At 37.1% G+C, this 20,578-nt stretch overlaps 1 protein-coding gene across 3 annotated transcripts in view; it reads right to left on the bottom strand.

Annotated features, from left to right (window-relative positions):
• The window catches only part of KLF12 (Kruppel like factor 12), a 448,745-nt gene that overhangs the window by 290,439 nt on the left and 137,728 nt on the right, over positions 1-20,578 (bottom strand). For all 3 annotated transcript variants that reach the window (XM_003257441.2, XM_003257440.3, XM_030813489.1), the window contains exon 2: positions 17,295-17,358. In XM_003257441.2, the coding sequence (XP_003257489.1) occupies positions 17,295-17,327 (33 nt within the window). In that variant the 5' untranslated portion in view covers positions 17,328-17,358. The remainder of the gene's footprint in view (positions 1-17,294; positions 17,359-20,578) is intronic.

Below are 20,578 nucleotides of genomic sequence, written 5' to 3' on the forward strand. Positions count from 1 at the left end.
AATTTAGTATAGTGGTTTAACACAGAACTCTCAGAAAAAGTTTTAATGAAATATATAAAATGAATAGGATTGAATGAAAATACTTCACAACTCATGGGATTCTAGCAAGTTATTTTGTAATATTGACAAATTAATTCTAATGTTTATGTGGAGAGAGGCTAAAGACCTAGAATAGCTAATATAATACTGAAGAAGAACAATGTTGAAGAAATGACATTACCTGACTCCAAGAATTACTATAAAGCTACAATAATAATCAGGACAGTATGGTCTTGGCAAAAGAACAAACAAATAGATCAGTGGAACAGAACGGAGTTCAGAAATAGACCCACATAAATATAGTCAACTAATCTTTAACAAAGGTGCGAAGGCAATAAAATGGAGCAAAGATAGTCTTTCCAACAAATGGTGCTGGAGCAACTTGACATCCATGTGCAAAAAACTAAATCTAGCCACAGAGCTTATACCCTTTTATACAAATTAACTCAAAACAGATCACAGACCTAAAAGTAAAATGTACAACTCTAAAACCCTAGAAAACAACTTAAGAGAAAATCTAGATGATCCTCAGTTCAAAGATGATTTCTTTAGACACAAAACCAAAGACACAATCCATGAAAGACATAACTGATAAGCTGAACTTGATTAAAATGAAAAATGTTTGCTATGTGAAAGACACTGTCAAGATAATGAAAAGATAAGTAACAGACTGGGGAAAAATATTTGCAAAAGACATACCTGTAAAGACCGTCATCCAAAATATGCAAAGAACTCAAAGTTCAGAAAAAAAAAAGAGTGTAAAAAAATGTCCCAAAGACCTTAACAGAGACCTCACTGAAAAAGATATAAAGATGGCAAATAGGCATATGAAAAAAATATTCCACATTATATGATATCAGGGAAATGCAAATTAAAGCAACAATGATACAACACTACACTCAGAATAACCAAAATCCAGAATACTGACAACTCCAAATGTTGGCGAGCATGTGGAGCAACAAGGACTCTCACTCGTTGCTGGTGGGAAAGCAAAATGAAAAAGCCACTTTGGAAGACAGTTTGTTAGACTCCTACAAAAGTAAACTAACTCTTACCTTAGGATCCACCAATCATTTCTTTTTTTTTTTTTAACCTCCCAAGTCCAGGTTCCAGGCTTAAGGATCTAATAATCTTACTCTTTGGTATTTAGCCAAATGAGTTGAAAACTTGTATCTACACAAAAATATGCATACTGATGTTAATAGCAGTGTTACTTACAGTTGCCAAAAGTAGGGACTAACCAAGGTATCCTTCAGTAGGTGAACAAATAAACTGAGACATCCAGACCATGAAATATTCAGTACTAAAAAGAAATGTGTGCTATCAGTCATGAAAAGACATGAAGGAAACTTACATACATATTGCTAAGTGAAAGAAGTAAATCTGAAAAGGCTACACACTATTATAATTCCAACTATGTAATATCCTTGAAAAGTAAAACTATGAAGACAATAAAACAATCAGTGGTTGTCAAGAGTTGCAGAGACAGAGGGATGAACAGGAAGAGCACTGAGGATTTTCATGGCAGTGAAACTGCTTTGTATGAAACTATAACAGAGGATATGTACCATTGTACATTTGTTAAAACCCGCAGAATATACAACACTCAGAGGAAACACTAATATAAACTAGGAACTTTAGGTGATAATGATACCTCAAGGTAGGTTACTCAACTGTAACAAATGTATCATCCTGGTGGGGTATGTTGATACCGGGAGAGGCTACATGTGTGTCGGAGCAGAGGCTATTATGGGAAATTTCTACTTATTCTGCTCAACTTTGCTAAGAACCTAAAATTTCTTTTAAAAACCGTCTGTTTTTAAACACACACACACACACACACACAAATCATGGAATACAGCTAATGCTGTCTGGAGAGAAATTTTTTTAATTAAAGATTAATTTTCTCAGCAACGAAATTTAGAAGACAAAGAATATGAGAATAAACTCAGAAATTTTAAGAAAAAGACAAAGCTAACAAAATAAAGAAGAAAGATACAATGGAAATAAACAAAAGGAAATGCTTTGGACAGACTATGAAATTGTCAAATCCTTGGTAAGATTTATCAAATAAAATAATAATGTAAAAGCAATCAATTATTATGAAATAAACTAAAGCACAAGGGGAGACAAAAGTACAGATATAACGAGGTTAAACATATAATAGACTACTGGGAACATTTTTGTTATGGGCTGAATTTTGTCCCTCCAGAAATTCATATGTTGAAGTCCTAACCTGCAGAGCCTCAGAATATTGAGACTCTCTTAAAATAGGGACTTCAAAAGAGGTAATTATGATAAAATAAGGTCATATGGGTAGATCCTACTTCAACGGCTGGTGTTCTTATAAGAAGAGGAGATTAGGACACAAAGACACACAGAAAAAAAAGACCACATGAAGGCGCAGGGTGAAAACAGCCATTTCCAAGCCAGAGAGGGGGCCTCAGAAAAAAAATCCACCCTGCTAAGACCTTATCTTGGACTTCTAGCCCTCAGAAATGTGAGAAAATAAATTTCTGTTGTTTGAGTCATGAAATCTGTGGTACAGTGTTATGCAGCCCTAGCAAACTAGTAAAATCTTGCCCTAATGCATTTGAAAGCTTACAATAAACCAAATACAATTTACCAAATCTGACTCAAGAAGAAAATGAAAACCTTGTCTTATTACCATTAAAAATTGAATTTTAAGTTCAAATTTTACCCACAAAAAGCCACTCATCCCATATATTTTATAAATGGGTTCTACCAAATCCTTAAAGAGTAAATAATTCTGTTTATGCACATTCTTCCACAAGATAGAAAAAGATTCTAACTACCAAAACCCAGTCAGAATATTATTTTAAAAGTTACAGCCAATCTCACTTATGAAAACAGATGCAATATCCTACATAAAATATTACTAAACATATCCCAGGGGGATATAAAATTGTCATGATCAAGTTGAAAAGAAAAAGCATTAAACATATTTATAAATTCAACAAAACTAAATATTAAATCAAAATAAAAAGTAAAAAGAAAGTTTACCATCTCAGAGAAAATAATTTCTATACATTTAATCAATCCTGAATATCTACCCCATCTTCCCTACCAAAAAAGACCACCATTCATTAGAAAAATGGGCAAAGGACAAAAATAATTCCACAGAAGCTGAAGTCCAAATAATCAATAAACATATGAACCATTAATAACAAAATGCAATTAAAACTACAGTGAGACACTATTTAACGCACACCAGATTGACAAATCTTCAAATGTCAGCAGACACCCAGAGTTAGTATGGACATGGTAAAATAGGACTATTAAACAGTACTATTTAGGAACTGTTGCAGGCTGGCCACAGTGGCTCACACCTGTAATTCCAGCACTCTGAGAGGCCAAGAGAGGAGGATCACTTGAAGCCAAAAGCTCGAAACCAGCCTGGACAACGTGGCAAAACCTTGTCTCTATAAAAAATACAAAAGTTAGCCGGGTGTGGTGATGCCTGCCTGAAGTCCCAGCTACTTGGGATATGGAGGCAGGAGGATTGCTTGAGCCAGGGCATTTGAGGCTACAGTGAGCTGTGTTTGTGTCACTGCACTCCGGCCTGGGAGACAAAGACCCTGTCTCAGAAACAAACAAACAAACAAACAAAAAAAACTGTTGCAACTACATGGGAAAACAATTGGACATTATCCAGGAGAGTTGAAAATTTCTCTACAATCCAGCAATTCTACTTCTGGGTATATATTCCAGAGAAAATCTTCTATATTTGTACCAGGACACATTTAAATGACTCTCCATAGCAGGATTAAGATAGCAAAAAGCTTAAAAGAATAGGAATGTCCATTGCTGAAAAATGGATAAATTATGGTGTAGTCATAAAATAGAATTCTATTCATTTGTGGAAATAAATAATCTTACCTATATGCATCAACGTGAATGAATATCAAAAACAACAATGTCAAGTAAAAAAAGCAGATCATAAAAAGATAAACAGTATGGTACTATTCGTATGTCTCAAAACAAACAAAAGTAAATGATACATAGTTTGAACATGTACTTATATATGATGAAAAGAAAGGAAATTATAATACAAAATTCAGGATAAATGGTTATGTGTGAGACTGCTGCTGTCTGAATGTGTCCCTCCAAAATTCACGTTGAATCCTAATCTCCACTGCAGAAGAGGCGGTACCTTCTAGGTGATTTACAAAGCTGCCTTGTCCCTTCTGCCATGAGAAAATGCAGCTAAGAGTAACCCCTGGCCAGACACTGAATCTGCTGGAGAGTTCATCTCGGACTTCCCAGCTTCCGAACTCTGAGCAATACACTTCTAGTATTTATAAATTACTCAGTCTAAGGTATTTTGTTACAGCAGCCCAGACAGGCTAAGAAAGGGACTAAAAGGGGTCTTGAAAAAAAATACTGGAAACTTTTTTTTTAAGTTAGGTTTCTCTGTTATCACGGCTTACAACTTACACAGTCAATACATATACATTCTTTTTTATCTTTCAAATACTTAATAACTTATCTCCCCTGTGCTTTGTCAACTAGAGTGATTAATTCTTTTAACTGGTTAAACAAGAACTTTCAAAGTCTGATTTTGAAAAACATTAACTTCATTGACTAGGATTTGCTTTATTAAGGTGATATGCTCATCACACAACAGAAGCAGTTATTTTATTTTTAAGGCATGAATAGAAACTTAATTTGCAATACAAAAAGCACAAGGAAAAGTGGTTAAGAAAATCCTCAGAACACTCAACAAACTAAAAGAAATGAAGGAGGAGGAGGAGTTTCCATTTTGGGGGTTTTCTTGGTCCCATATGCATTGAAAGGTAAATGTACACTTAGGCAAAGACAATTGTCAGAAAGGATATCTTCCATTATTGAAAGATAAATGTACACTTAGGCAAAGACAATTGTCTGAAAGGATATCTTCCATTAAAAAATAAAAAAGAAATCTTGTTGCTAGATGCCTCATTATAAAATTGTTGGGTTATCACAAATGTGTAGATTTATAATCATAAACACACTTGGTATAGGAAAAGACACTCTTCATATTTGTTACTATATTTAACAATAGCCTAAGCAGTACATTCAGAGCATTTTTACCAAGATATCAGCCTAGCCATGGAGAGTAACTGCTTAGGAAAATCCCTCTCTTGCCATTTTTCTCATAGTTAACTCCTGTAAACCATACCCTTTCCCTCATCTACCACATACTGGAAAACTCTATCTTAATAAAAGAAACGTTCAATATTTCAGGTTTTATGTCACCCATTTTTCATTTATTTCAGGATTTCATTTTTCTTTCTTCTGTCACATATAATCATAATCTTTAACACTTTTTTTCCAAAAAAAAGAAAATAAGTAAAATTCACTCTCATTTTTCTCTCATTCTCCTTCTTTTGCTCTTACTCACCTTTCATTCATCCTCTTGTTCAAATATTCATTGAAAAGATCTCTATAAGGCAGCTTAATACTTACCCAGTATGAGGCTCGTATCTTCCCCCTGTCTACCATCACTCCCCTCACCAAGGAATCCCTTTATCTTTGTTCCTGGAAGTTCAAGTGTACAGGGTTTCCTAGTCCTGTACTATGGCTCAACCAGAATGCCAGGCAACCAACCCTGGCACAGTCTAAGACTTAACATGCAATTAAAAAGCCACTTGCTTTCCAGCCCTGCTGTACAGAAGCTGCCCTGTAGCACCACCTTTCTTGGTGCCAGCATGATTCAACTTAGTGATGGCAGCATGGACCTTTCACTACCCATCCCATTCTTCTCTCCAGTATCAGTGTCTTCCGGTTCATGAACCTCTGTCTGAATTACCACATTCCTGCTTATCAGGCGTTCTCCAGCACCGTGTCCTCCCAGTTACTGCCTGCCAACCTTGCCTCTAACTCACTCCAGCCTTTATATTGTTCATTCATATTCTGAATATAAACGATTGCTATCATTCTTGCTCATAACTTCGCTCTAAACTTTACTATGTGGACAAGTCCCTGATGTCCCGATTATTCACATATTTCCATCATGTACAAAATCAGAATCCTCCTTTTCCTCATGTTATGTTTTCTCTTTCCTAAACTCTCAATCACAAATCCCTGAGGTCACAAAGCCCTGGCCCCAGCCTGACTGGTCTATGGCATTATAGACAGGCAGTCAAGATCCAAAATCCAGGGAGCAGAGTGGTCTCAACACAACACACAGCAGTGACTGAGTCAAGTACCATATGAAAAAGCAAGAAGAGGCCACAAATAATCTTGCAGATTCTCAGAGTTGTGCAGAATTCATAAGCAGTGAATCCAGGCAGGTGGTATTCTAGAGCAGATGAGCCTTCCTCATGTGGAGACGTCCATCCATGTGACAGCACGGTCCTCTCCACTACAAGGGTGGGTCCCAGGAGTAGTGCTTCAGACAGAAATGGGAAAATCAAGGAAAGAACAGGAAACAACAGATGTCTATAATCTAAGATCCTTGGGTGGGGAGGACAGCAAGTGAGTAGAGCTGCAAGTGAAATGGCAGAGAAGAGGCAAGGAGAGACTTGGTGGTGGATTTGAACTATCTCAACTACATGTCTACATTTTCAGAACTGTCTTCCCTGCAGTGTGCCATCATTCTTGCTTTACAAGAGCCATTCTGGCGGGACTCGGGGCAGAAGTGAAGCACCTGCCGCATGCATCTCACACTCGGAAGGTGCAGCTCACACACACTGTCGCCTATGTGCCTGCTCTTCTCACTGGCACAGGGAAGCGGTTGGTCCAAGGGATTGCCTTCATCTGCTTATTTTATTCATAGGCCATGATGTGTCTTGCTCAGGGAAGGGTGCCAGCTTCTCCCACAGTTCCCCGGACTCTCGGAAGTTAGAGGCTTATGATCAGTGAGGGTTTATGTGGACTGGCGTGTGCCCTCACACATCCAGTGTGGCCTTCCTCTCCTGCGCTCCACTCTCATCCTTCCTTCCCGACTGCTAGCCCTGGTGACTTCAGCTCTGGCACCAAATATATAGAAGCAACAGCCATACATAATGTGCTTAACTAGTTCCTACCATCATAGGAGGTCAAGTCCTTTTAAGTCCCACATTCGGCACCTTTCCCCTCATTCTGTTTCTCTTTTCACACCCCAACTGATACAGAATTTGGCACCAGAACTAGTTCCAGAAAAACAAAACATTACGGATCCCTCCAGTTTGAAGATGAACTGTAGCTGATGCTGTTTTCCAGAAATGTTCACTACAGTATCTCCAGTCACATGTGCTCTTCCAGAATGTTTCCACTCTCCCATCAAGGGGTGGGGGATATGTCCCCTCCTTTTGAATTAATGAGCCTGTCTTTATAATCACCTAGACGAACAGAATATGGGGGAAATCACATGGCATCACTTCCAAGGGTGACGCGGCTTTTGCCTAGTGTTCTCCCCACCCACCTTCCCCAGCGCGCAGCTTTACTGTTAAGGAAGCCTCGGCCACATGAAGGCGTTGCAGCCAACAGACTGGCTGAGAGCCAGCACTGACTGGAAAACATGTCAACGAGAGTCTTCATGATTCGAGTCATCAGCCTTTGAACCTCAGCAGCCACTGAGTAGAGCAAGGAGAAGCCAACTCCACCAAGTCCTACCCAAGTAGCCACTTCAAGAGCAAAATACATACTGTTTTTGCTTTAAGCCACTAACCTGGGATGCTCTGTTTTGCAGCAATGGATGATGAAATCGTGGTTGTCACAAGGTGCCTAGATTCCAACTCTCAGTTAAAAAGGACACTCAACTCTCAGTTAAAAAGGAACACCTACCCTTCAATTTGAGTGCGCATGATTGAGAACAGGGAAAGGGATTGATTACTCATGGCAGAAGGGTGCAAGGCCGACAACCAGTGATTATCACGGTGTGCAACATTAGAAGGAGGCTTTAAACCAGGCTCAGGGTCCCAAACCCCAGACTCTCTGTGTAACTACCATCCCCTTGTTACTTACAATCCTGGCTCTAACGACTCTCCATGTGTTTGCTCTCAATCTTCCAGCTTCTCATTGTCAAGGGGCCTTTCATTTTCCCCTAGATGCCAGCTATTAGCACTCTAAATTAAAGGAGTCATCCCTGAGATGTGAAGCTATTAAAACCGCAAAAGGCCCCTCTCACAGATTTTGCTCCCCTTAGACTCTCTGCTGTGTGAAGACGGATGAAAAGAAAAAGCTATACAGAACTTTTCCTCACTTTGATAACAAAAACAATCAAAAAAATTCCCCCAGAAAAAGTTCTTTGAAATCTAAAGGATCTCACTACCCTGAAGGAGGCAACAGCCCTAGCCTATGTGTTAATTTCAATAGACAGCTGCTGGCCAGGTATTAACTAAACTTTAAATACAGCTCCGGAGCCACGGCTGCAAGAGATACAGGATGTCTTAGCAAGTGTATGGGCTGTAAGTAAGTGCATGCTATCACCTCAAGAGCTTTTAACGACATAACCAATCAGGTTTCCTGAAACTAGATTTTAGTTTTATCAGATATGCTACAAATAACAACATACAAAAATAAAGGAAAATTTGTTAGGCCAAAAGGTCTGATGAATTCTAAAAGTAGTTCATCTAGCTTTGAAGGCACATAAAACCATAGTATCACCATGGGAAACTGTGGTAAACAATCTACTGTTTGCAAAAAATTAGATATTTATTAGATTTTTTATAATGGGAAATTTTAATATTATCACTTGCTTCATTTAGCTGCAAAAATGATTTGAATGGACTTTTTTCTTCCAATCACAAGAAGGAAGAACATTATATTTTGATTGACATAAACCATAATTTGAGTATTAATGGAATTAGTAAAGAGAATTCTTTCAAAATTCCCAACTACATGTTTATGACAAAGATAACATGTACCTGCAATTACAGTCACTTATGTTTTCAAAAACCTGTGGTTGGCAGAGTAATGGCCCCCTAAAGATGTCCATGTCCTAATCCCTGAAATCTGTTAGGTTACATGGCAAAGGGGAATGAAAGTCACAGATGGAATTAAAGTTGCTAATCACCTGACCTTAAAATAAGGAGATCATCCTGGATTATCTACGACAGGCCAAAGTAATCACAATAGTCCTTAAATGTGAAAGAGGGAGGTAGAAGGGGAGAACCAGGGAGATGGCAGTACCAGAAGAACTCGGCCCAAAGCTGCTGGAGTTGAATGGACCAAGGAACCTGAGTAGGCTCTAGAGGCCGGTAAGGAAGTAGAATCAGTCCTAGGACCTCCAGAAGGGAACATAATCCTCCCAATACTTTGAGTTTAGCCCACTGAGACCACTGGACTTCTGACCACCAGAACTGTAACATAAATTTGTGTTTTTTTTCAAAACCACTAAGTTTGTGGTAATTTGTTACAGTGGCCATAGAAAACAAATTAAAAGCCTTTAATAAAAATAAATTCACTTTCATATTAAGTGTCTTGCTCTAAAAGCACAAATAGTTGAAGCAGCATGCTAAATATGAATAATCAATTGATTCTTAAATTGGAATTTTGAGAAACTTACACTCCATTAGACTATAAGATATACTGAAAAACTGATTAAGTGTAAGACACAAAAAATCACACTTCTTGAGTCAATAATTATTAATATTATTAAATAAAACTCTTTAGAAAAAGCAAGAAATTCTCACCTAACATCAGCTTGAGAGAAGGGAAGAAGCTGCCTTATTAAAATAATATACAAATGTTGATACATAAAACTATAGATATTATACTCCAATAAATGATTTTAATAATCAATTACTATGCTGCTTTAACACTATAATGTTCTCATTAAGTAAAAACATTTTAACTAAAATGGTATTTGAAAGATACTCATATCATTTTTATGATCACTCTTGAAAATTTCTGGTAAAATATAACCATTACTTTGGTAAGGTACTCTAAATAGCTTAGCTGAAGAACCACTATAATCAAGTGGCCAGAGAATGAAAATGTATAAACAGGGAAGAGAAAAAGAAGGGAGGGAGGGAGTGGAAGTGGCAGAGGATAGAGGGGAGAGGGAGAGGCAGAGAGAAAGTGGGGGGAGAGGAAGTGAGGGGAAGAGAGGAAATTGGAGAGGGGAGAGAAGTGGGAGAGGAGAGAGAAAGTGGGGAGCGGTAGAGGAAGTGGGAGGAAAGAGGAAGTGGGGGAAGAGGAAAGAGGAACTGCAGGGAGAGGGAGGGTAGAGAGGGAAAGAGTGAGAGTGAGAGAAGGAAGGAGAGGAAGGGAGAAAAAGATAAATGAGCCTCAACAGATTCTGGCTGAAATGTAAATCTTTGACTTGTGTTTGTTATTTCAAATACTGTCTAAATAAAGATGTCATTTCCAGAGTCTCCCCTCTGCTTCCATGGCACAGCAGTGCCCCTTAGGAGAAGGACTCCTGTCTTCCTTCATTCTGCCACTTCCAGTAGACCCCCTGGAATCATTGATTGTCACACATTTATCTTTAAGAGGAAATTTTTCAGGGCACTTTTGTGCCCAAAGAAAAAATATACACTTTTGCATTTGCTAAGAATTTTTTCTAAACTAACTTTTCTTGGTTGCTCCCATTTCTTCCAGTCAGTGTCATACTGGCAACTCAAGGTCTAGCTCAAATGTCACTTTAAATGTGAAGCCTTCCAGAACCCAGATCCCAATTCCCTGGCTCTAATAAATATATTATGGCACCAATCACATACAACTGTAGAAACTTATCTCCCCATCTCTGAGATAATGAAGTCTTCAAGGCAGAGTCTAAATATAATTTGTCTTTGTAGCCCAGTGTCTAACAAATAATAAATGCTAAATATATGTTTGAATTGTAGCGTTTGCAACACTACAGGACAGAAGTTGCCAACATTCTGTAAGTGAACCAATAACATATGCCCCAACTACCATAGCATATCCAATGTTACTTCCTCCAAGAGAACTGGTGATGATTCTGTTCTTTATCAACACAGAGTAGAACAATTTGGAAGTCCCCAGTCAGACCCCAACACCAGAAGCTGCCATATAAGAAGAACACCTGGTACCCATCCCAGCATGCTCTTCAGTCAAAGGAAATAAAATATACAAATTCTGGTCTAAGTAGCCAATTTTCCTAAAGCTAAACTGACTATACTCTAAACATGACTAACACAGCTTAAAATGATAAAAACAGCTATTTTAATGAGCACTAGCAACTACCAAGCAATATGCAAATGCTTTAGAATTTTTTTCTCACTTAACCTTCACAATAATTTTATGGAGTAGGAACTATTACTGTTATTGCCATATCACAGACATGGCAACTGAAATATACAAGCAAAGTTGAACACTGGCAGAACCAGGATGGAAACCAGGCAATTGAGTACAAAGTCATTTTTTTTAAACACCATGCCCCTTAAATCCATTTAAAAGGCTAGTTATTCAAAATGGCAATGTAAAGGCATTTTTACAGCCTTCTTTTAAAACCCACTGAAAATGGGTAAAGCAAATTAGAAAAATAAAAAATAAACCCTCCACCTTTAGTGAAAGTTAAAAGTCACAAACTCAAAATCCCAATCAAAGCACATCTGTCAAATACTGTGAAATGTGAGAGGCAACTGGGAGCTGATAAACAGCTCCTCAAACCCCAAACAAAACACAGAATTTCCTAAAAGTAAAAATCACAGTTACAAAAGACCTATTCAATGACCCTTTGATTAGAATAGACATCAGACATAAGTGAATACAGATCAATTTCTCAGAAAGCAGAGAGAGTGTTGTTAAAACAACAAACACACAGGCACTGCCTTTTGTGGAGCCTAGCTCCCTCATGAAGGGGTTCTACCTGACGTGGCAGAAGGAAGGAAGACAGGAGCCCTTCATTTAAGGGGCACTGCTGTCCAATGGAAGCAGAGCAGACTCTGGAAATGACACCCTTATTTACACAGTATTTGAAATAACAATATCAAGTCAAAGATTTGCACTCATTAGCTCATACCCAAATCACCAGTGCTCCTGCTCATACTGTGCTCTGGCAAACACTAGCCCATATAAAGATAGGCGATACTCAGGGAGAGGCCATGAGAACTGCAGGTAAAAGCAGCAAATACCAAAAGTCAGAGAGAAATTAAGCAAGAGGCCAATGAAGAACAATCACAGGATAAATAACCCAAGCAAACAGATGAAGAATTTAGACAAATATCTCTGCATAGACTCCAAAAAATTAAAATAATTACAGATAAAAGTTTCTTTAAAAAAAAATTTCAAGGCAGAGGTACAAGTTTAAGTTCAGGAAGTACAAGGGTTCACGTGATACAATAGCAGGTAACTAAAAGAAACGAAAATAAGTCGACATAGCTATGAAATATAGCCACCTTGGGAACAAAAAAGTAAATAATTGAACTGAAAATACAGTTTTTTAAAAAGTTCAACTTGAAAGCACATTGAGTGAAATTAAAAAGTTAAAGATGAAGGCCACAGATATGGAAAATCAAGGAGAAACATCACACATATTATCAGGGTTACTAAAGAGAAGAACAAAATAGTGTACTTTAAATATAATTTTAAAACCTCCTGTCATAAAAACAGACTCTACTTCTCAGAGATTAAGAGCAAGATCCAAGAAAAAATGAAACAGAATGACAAAAAGTAAAACAACCGATGAAGTTTCTGAACTTTCAGGTTTAAAATAGTTCTTTAGCAACCTGGACAAAAAAACAAAACAAGAACAAGTGAAAAGATCATTTTGCTTCAAATTTCACAGTGACACCAAACGCCAGATGACAGGGAAGCCATGTCTCTCCATATTTCTGAGGGAAGTAATAATACTACATAGCTTTGATAATTACAATTAAGAATCATAAAATAAATGCGAATAACCTTAATTTTAAAAGAATAGTAAAACAAAAAGAGGAAAAAGGGAGTCAGGAAGAAACTTTGTTAATTTTCCCATCTTTCTAATAAAAAGTCAAAAGATTCTGTTTAAAGTTAAATTCAGTCATTTCAAAAAACAGAATTCAAAGTTTGGGGTTTTTTAAATTAACTGTTAAGTAATAGTATCATTTTGGTAAAAGGATATTAATATGAAATTAATCAATTAGGCTTAAATTCAATTCTTATTTTTTTCATTCCATTGGAAGCAAACTAAAAAAATATTCTTTGTAAGAGATGCAAGGTATAAATATGATCTTATTTTTAAAAAACCGTTTCTAATTATTTATATGTATGTACACAGAGAAGCTATAAATAATGTTCACCGAATATGAACAGAAGGTATGAGGCACGGAGATGGTGGGGCTTTGCATGCTTTAATGGTTTTAAAATGAGCAACGCATAATCTTTTCAAATAATGAAGCTATTTCTCTCCTTCAATAATTCCATAATCTTTCCCAAATCTCTGTATATCATTTTGATCCCATTTCCCAGATAAATAAGATACCCAAAACTGAAGTGACTTGACAGTAAAAGGAGTGACCCAATTCAAGATGATATTTTAATAAATACTATGATACGCATACTAGTTGGTATCAAGTCTATTGATGTGGCTCAATAAAAAAAAAAAACTTTTAGTACGATTATATATGCCTGGAAATAGGATGAATGCAACACGAACTAAGAAATTCCAAGGCGTGCTCAATATAACACTAATGTAGCCAACCAAGTCTTATGGATAGTAGCCATGCACCAAGTGCATGTTAGAATTAATGACCTTTGAGGGCACTTCGATTTCTGAAAATGTCTGACTTTGTGATGTGAAATCATACAATGTCATGAATCTCTCTTACACTAAAATAAACAAATAATATCAATACCATGAACACTTTTAGAACTTGACAGCTCTAAATCTTTTTCACAAGTATGTCCTTTTTTCACACCCATAGCAACTCTTGAAATAGGCAGGACAGGTGTTATTAGTTCCTCTTTGCAGATGAGAAAGTTAAAATTCACAAAGGAGAGGGCACTGGGGTTCCAGATCAGACAGACAGATAATTGCAGAGCTAAGGCCTGCCTCTTTTTGATTCCACTTTTATTGTCCAGGCAACTACCCTCCATACACTTACAGCAGCCAATGCTAACACAATCCATTTCATTTACATTAATTGCAGCTTTTGGAGCAGCTATCACTACTTAGTTCAAAATGAAAGAAAAGCTGGATTGCTGCTATTACAATCCCTCTATCCTGTGCGAAGAAAGAGCCTTGGAACTTGGAAAAGAAATTTAAAGCAACCACAAGCTACACAGACATCACTATGAAATAAACCCTTTTTGTGTGGCATGAAATCGCTCACAGAAAGGCTTGCTCTTGTTCTCTTGATTTCCAAACGCATAGAGTAAAAGTCACCCCACTGCTAATGCTAGGTGGTTAGGCAGCTGTTCATCAGAGGTAGTGGCAAAGCAAGTTTTAACGTGAACTCTGATAAGCTGGACTAATGTATATGTGGGGTGGGTATGTTCTGAACACCTGCTCTAAGCCAGCTGCTGAGAAGCACTGGGTAAACATATTGAAATGGCTGGGGGGAAGAAAAATGAAGCAAAGCAAGGAGCCAGGTCCACAACAAGCCACCATATTCACAGAGAGGACAACTGCTGAAATACGCTGAAGCATGTATCCACTAGATTTTATGCTGGTATTTGTGAGCAGGAAATAACGGACAACGGGAATCTTTTTAGAATTTATTTGTCGTTTTCTAAAGGCAGATGGTAAAGGGACAAATCCAAGTGCAATGAAGCTGAGTAAAGGAATTAACTTAAAAATGAAGTAAAGAAAAACTTAATGCAAAAGTTGTGTTTGTTTTTTGTTTGTTGTTTGTTTTTGTTTTTAAGGAAAGGGCGGATGAAGACTGCTCCTGAAAGTAAAACTCTCAGTATGGACACAACAGAAATTTTATGAATCCCAAGTAGGCTATTTAAATTTTAGAACCTAAGCAGAAAGGCACAGCATGATATTCTGTGGCTCTTGGCAGGATTTTGTCACCACTGGCAAACTGGAAACGTACAAAACAGTTGTAAAAGCCATATTCAAATCCCTTTTCAATTATGTATACTATGGCAATGCAGCTTCCACTGCTGACATTTTAAAAACTTCATCTTAATATTGACCTTGTCAATGTATTTGAAATGTAAAAAAAAGATAAATTTTCAAACTCTGCAATTTTCTTCCTGAATCAGACTTTGTTAAAACTAACAGCATCTGATTCAAGCAGACTTAAAAACAAGCATCAACGTATTCTCTGTTCAAAGGCATCTGCAATGGATAAAATGTATGAAAAATCATTTTTTAAACACGCAGCAGTGAGGCTGGGCACAGTGGCTCATGCCTGTAATCCCAACACATTGGGAGGCCAAGGTGGGAGGATCACTTGAGGTCAGATGTTCAAGACCAGCCTGGCCAACATGGTGAAACCCCGTCTCTACTAAAAATACAAAAAATTAGCTAGGCATCATGGCATGCACCTGTAATCCCAGCTATTTGGGAAGCTGAGGCAGGAGAATTGTTTGAACCCAGAAGGCAGAGGTTGCAGTAAGCCAAGATCACGCCACTGCATTCCAACCTGGGTGACAGAGCGAGACTTCATCTCAATGGGACAAACACATTAAATTAAATACTCACTGCTCCTTTCTCCTTAAAGACTTTTGAATTCATGAATTATGAGCTATAAGGCACAATTGTTCAGAATGAATCACATATATTACAGCCAATCATAATATTTTCAGGGTTTATCCTTAAGGTAACTAGTAACACAATGACTCTTTTTGCCATCATCTTCATTTGTCATAATAAAAATTAGTTACAGAATAATGACACTGCCAAAATTTATAAACTTACAAAGCTAACACTGATCTTTTCAAATATAAAAATTTAATGACAACTGAACAAAAATATAAAGAAATACTATCTCAACATCATTTCTAACGGAAAGGGATAAATACATTTTGCATGATAGGTAGAGAACATTTCCATGTTTATATAGAGAAGAGAAAAGTAAATTTACTACCTTCGCCACTCTAGTCTTAAGGAATACATAAAATTTTTAACTTTACTGTATAAATGGAATTATCAGTGGTATGCTGGAGCTAGCTCATCCCTGGCTCATGAGAGCCAATTGTTGAATTTTAAGGAATCTTGCAAGCCAGGTGGTAAAGCCTTGAAACCATCCATAACGGGAATAATTACACCACAGGAATTGATAAACACTACAATCAGGCCTCTCCTCTCCCCACCTTCTCCCAGAGAACCACTTTACTAACACACCACTGATCCACATGCAAATAAGTCCACAGTACAGTTAATCCTCACAAAGTGAATGCACCCACACAGGCAACACTGAGGTCATGAAAAAGAACATTACTGATACCTGCAGAAGTCTCCCTTGAACCATATCTGAATCAATATCCCTCCACAGGTCTAAACACTTTACAAATACTAGAAAGGAGCAATTTTAGCAATGAGGATTGAAGAAGGCAATTTAAGTGAAAGATACAACCTTGAAAATCACTTGTAAGTGGCTGTGAAGGTAGGCTGGCAGAAAAAGACATGGCAAGTTGTGCATTGATTTGGAAGCAGCAAGAGTAATATGGGAAGGAAAATATGAAATTGTATTGCTGAGCAGCTACATGAGGAATTACGAGGCACATGCTTCTGTATGAGACCTGTTCAGTGTAAAACCCTACTTATGAAATAGAGATGGTTTAACATATTGTAATTATCTTAGTGTCACCTATGATTTTTACATTTTAACCAGTAGGAACTATAAGAAAATCTCAACTACCACAAATAAGGTAATACCCATCATTTGAGGACTGTTGAAATTCACAGCGCCCCCCCCGCCACACTTTAATTCATACTGTATTTGTAAGAAACCAAATATTAAAGTTTTCCATGATGATCCTACTTCTAGGAGAAAAGCAGAGACTTCAGGGTCATAGGACTGCGTTTGACAGCAATCATGCACCATATGGCACTGGTATTAGAATTATGTTTGTAGAAAACTGATGTATATTAAACAAAATCTGGCTTCTTTTTTTGTACCAGTGATCAGTTGCATCAAGCAGTTTTCCATTTTTTAATATTCATCTGAAAGCTGATTCTTAAAATACCAGCTTAAGTTCTGGAAAAGAATTACAGCTAGACTTGCAGGAAAAAAATGAGGAGTTGCTTCCATATAATTTTTTAAGGGGCTAAAAAGAAAAATTACATCTTACACATAGATATGCACATGTAAATACTGACCTCTGTCTCGTATTCACACAAGAAAGTACTCTAATGAGAATAAACTACACAAAAGTAATGCTCAAAGTAGCAATATTTTCAATGCAATTTTAACATCTGACTAACCAACCTTTATTGTTTTTCTCTTCATATGGATATTCATTCATCCATTTGTTCTTAGAGTCACATTGATCCTGCAAGAAAAACACAAAGACAAATGATGAGAGAAAGTTCTACAACTTGATGTTATTGCTCCTTTGGGGAAAAAAATACATCTTAAATCTACAGTTCCTTAAGCTCGTGATCATAGAGCTGAGGAATATCTTTTCTTCAGCTATGTGTTGTTGGCTTGCTCTTCAGCAGCCATCAAAGGGCAAAATGCAATAGAGGAAAAAACACCAACTATGACACTAAGACAAGATCCTGGGCACTGTATTTAAGACCTAGACAAAAATGAGGGAGGAAGGGAGGAGGAGAATAAAAAGAAAGGGATGCAACAGAGAGAGACAGCTGAGGAGAAAATGGCAAAAAAAAAAAAAAAAAAAAAAAGGTTTGTAAGTAAATTTCCTGTAAAAAAGAGAAGCCCCAAATACTCAAACTGGAACCCTTGGCTTCATTATTCTTAGCAACTGAGAGAATTTAAAGTAATGTCGTTTCATTGGGGAAATGATAATTTCTTTACAGTTGACACAAATGTGCAGAATAATGAACACAAATAAATTTGGTGGCTCCATGTCAGCCAATACCCAGGTAACTTTAAAAAAAAGATCTAAATTAATATATGTCCCTTCTTTTAAAAATTAAATATATATTAAATATTCATATGGTTTCTAAAAGGTCCAAAATCTCCAGGACCATTAGGATCTCACCAAATCATTAAATATTATTGGGTTGGGGAGTTCTGATTATAATAGACCATTTGCCCTATTTGGATATATCTTACAAGTCTTCCTATGTATTCTCTCTCAGCATTATGTTACTTGCTTCAGAATTTCCATTTCATGAGGCAAATTTTCTTTGGCATTCAGTTGAGCCAGCTTATTAGGCACAGTTGACTTTATTTTTCGTTTGGAATTACACTCAAGAGGAGACACACCCTGGAGTTCTCAGCAGCACCCATTCTGTGCCAATGTCTATGGGCTGTAGCACTGGGCCTGGTTTCCTGTGTATGTTTCCATACATTTGAAAAGAACTCACTCACTCATAAAGGCCTTAAATGAAATGCAGCAGAGTTCACAAGCTCCATGGGCTTGACCAGTGAAGGAAACTGGCCTTTAATTTTATTCCAGTTTTAAATATATATAGCAAGTCTCTCTTGCTATAACAATGTCTCAAAACATGTCCCCTAATATGCACTACAGCTTTTACCAGACATGCTACTAAAAAGGGAATCCAGTATTTTAATATTATAGTGGCAGACTAAAAACATTCTCTTGAAATTCAGAGTATAATTCCTCTAGTTAACATGATTAAACCATAACATGGTATCCTTTGAAATACTTAAAAAGTCACCTAAGACACAGTGTTCTCAAAGATGTTTTGTCCTTTCTAGCCTTCAAAATATATCTAATCCAATCAGTTCCAACTTCTTAGCAGAATGTTCAATCAAGGTACATCAAAACCTGGCTCATTATTTTTCACAGGGTAGTTCTGTAATTTTTTTCACTTAATGTGCCACCGGTATTTTCTCATATAAACTTAATAATGCTTAATCTAAAAATTCGTAATACTCCACTGAGGGAATATATCATTATTTACTTCTTAACTTTTGCCTTGTAATTTGTGACTTTTATTACGAATCACACATAAACACCCTTCCGTGTAAATCTGGTGTGCACCAGAGTCTCTGCTGGTCTGAATGATGCCTTTAAGCAAGTGGAAAGGATGCCTCCTCTGGACAGACACAAAGAACCTCCAATCAGGAAGAGGGCAAGGCCTGCAAGCAGAGCCCACTGCAAACTACAACCATCACTCCCCCATGTAACCTCATCCTACACTACCGCACTTAGCTGTACCAATTTATATTGCCACTAGGAGAAGACATAAGGATGAAACTGATCAGAGGTAAATTTTATAACCAAGGTAAAAGTTAGATAATGTCAAGGTTCTTACGAACCCCTGCCTTAGTCCCAAATCTTACGGCATGGCTTTTTGTGGTTTGTCATACCACCTACATTTGCAACCTTCTACAACTTAAATGTATATTTCTGTAGGTTTTAAAGCAGGGAAGGGCCTGATACAAAACTAGTTTTTGCTTTCCATCCAATTGAGGCTCCCAATAGAGTGTTGAAGATTCATCTCTTGCCTTTCAGCCCCTCATACTTTAAGTAGCACAAACGAAGGTAAGAGATGAGGACACAGATTAGAGTTGAGAAGACCTGTCTGTCCCTAGTCTCACCTCTATCATCTTCTGGCTGTGTGAACTTAAGCAACTCATTCAACCTCTTTGATGCCCAGTTTTCTTCTCCAAGAAGCAAGGATGATAATAATAATAATAACAATAATAATAATACCTGCTTTATCTACCTTGCCTACTCTAATTGCAGTAATGTTTATACAGCAATCTGTAAAATGTTAAATGTCATACGTGTAAGAATTACCACTTTTTAATCAACAGCCTAGATATCGAATAGGAAATAAAAAAGATTTCTCTAAATGGAGGCCACATGATAGAACAGATGCATCTCTAATTTTATTCATGCTAAGGGGCCTTTAGTTTTTCCCCCCAAATCCCTATCAAAAGCAAGCCATGATATAAAATAGGAAAATGGCACATTTCCAATAACAGTTAATAGCGCATCAATTTCTGAATTAAATTTACTTAGCTCTGGTTTCTGAAATTACCCAGTAAATCTTCCCAAAGCACATAAGTTTTAAAGGCCATTGGCCTCATCAAAATGCTCATGACGCATGGTTTTGGTCCTCATTTTCCTGGCTTCAAAAATGTTTCTCAATTGTCATTAGGTGAAGAAATGCAAAGGATTGGTCACTTATTTCAACATGAAAAACACGAAAAATGGGAAGGCATAAAATATTACACGTTTGAAAGTATTTTAGGATTACTTTTAAACCAAAATATTGCTGCCTGGAACCATGGGTAAATACTCATGGTTTTAGAGGAGAGACTGGAGAAATTCCAGTTACACCTGTTTCTCTTTAGTAGCTGCAAGCAATAGAGAATGATTTTTAAATTCTTTCCCTTCTCTTTTTCTGTCTTGAAATTTCCACATATCATCACTCAAGTTCCTTTATAACTCAAAGACAGTACACCCTGGACAACAGAAGTGACCTTGGCCATAATGAAAGTGAATGCTATCCACTTTAACAAACAAGCAGTTACTCTGTCATAATGACCTCAGAGTACAGGCATTATATTATACTACAGTACCAGATTGCTTGCTCTTCATCACATCT

Source organism: Nomascus leucogenys, chromosome 5 (assembly GCF_006542625.1).
Source record: "Nomascus leucogenys isolate Asia chromosome 5, Asia_NLE_v1, whole genome shotgun sequence".
Taxonomy (NCBI): Eukaryota; Metazoa; Chordata; class Mammalia; order Primates; family Hylobatidae; genus Nomascus; species Nomascus leucogenys.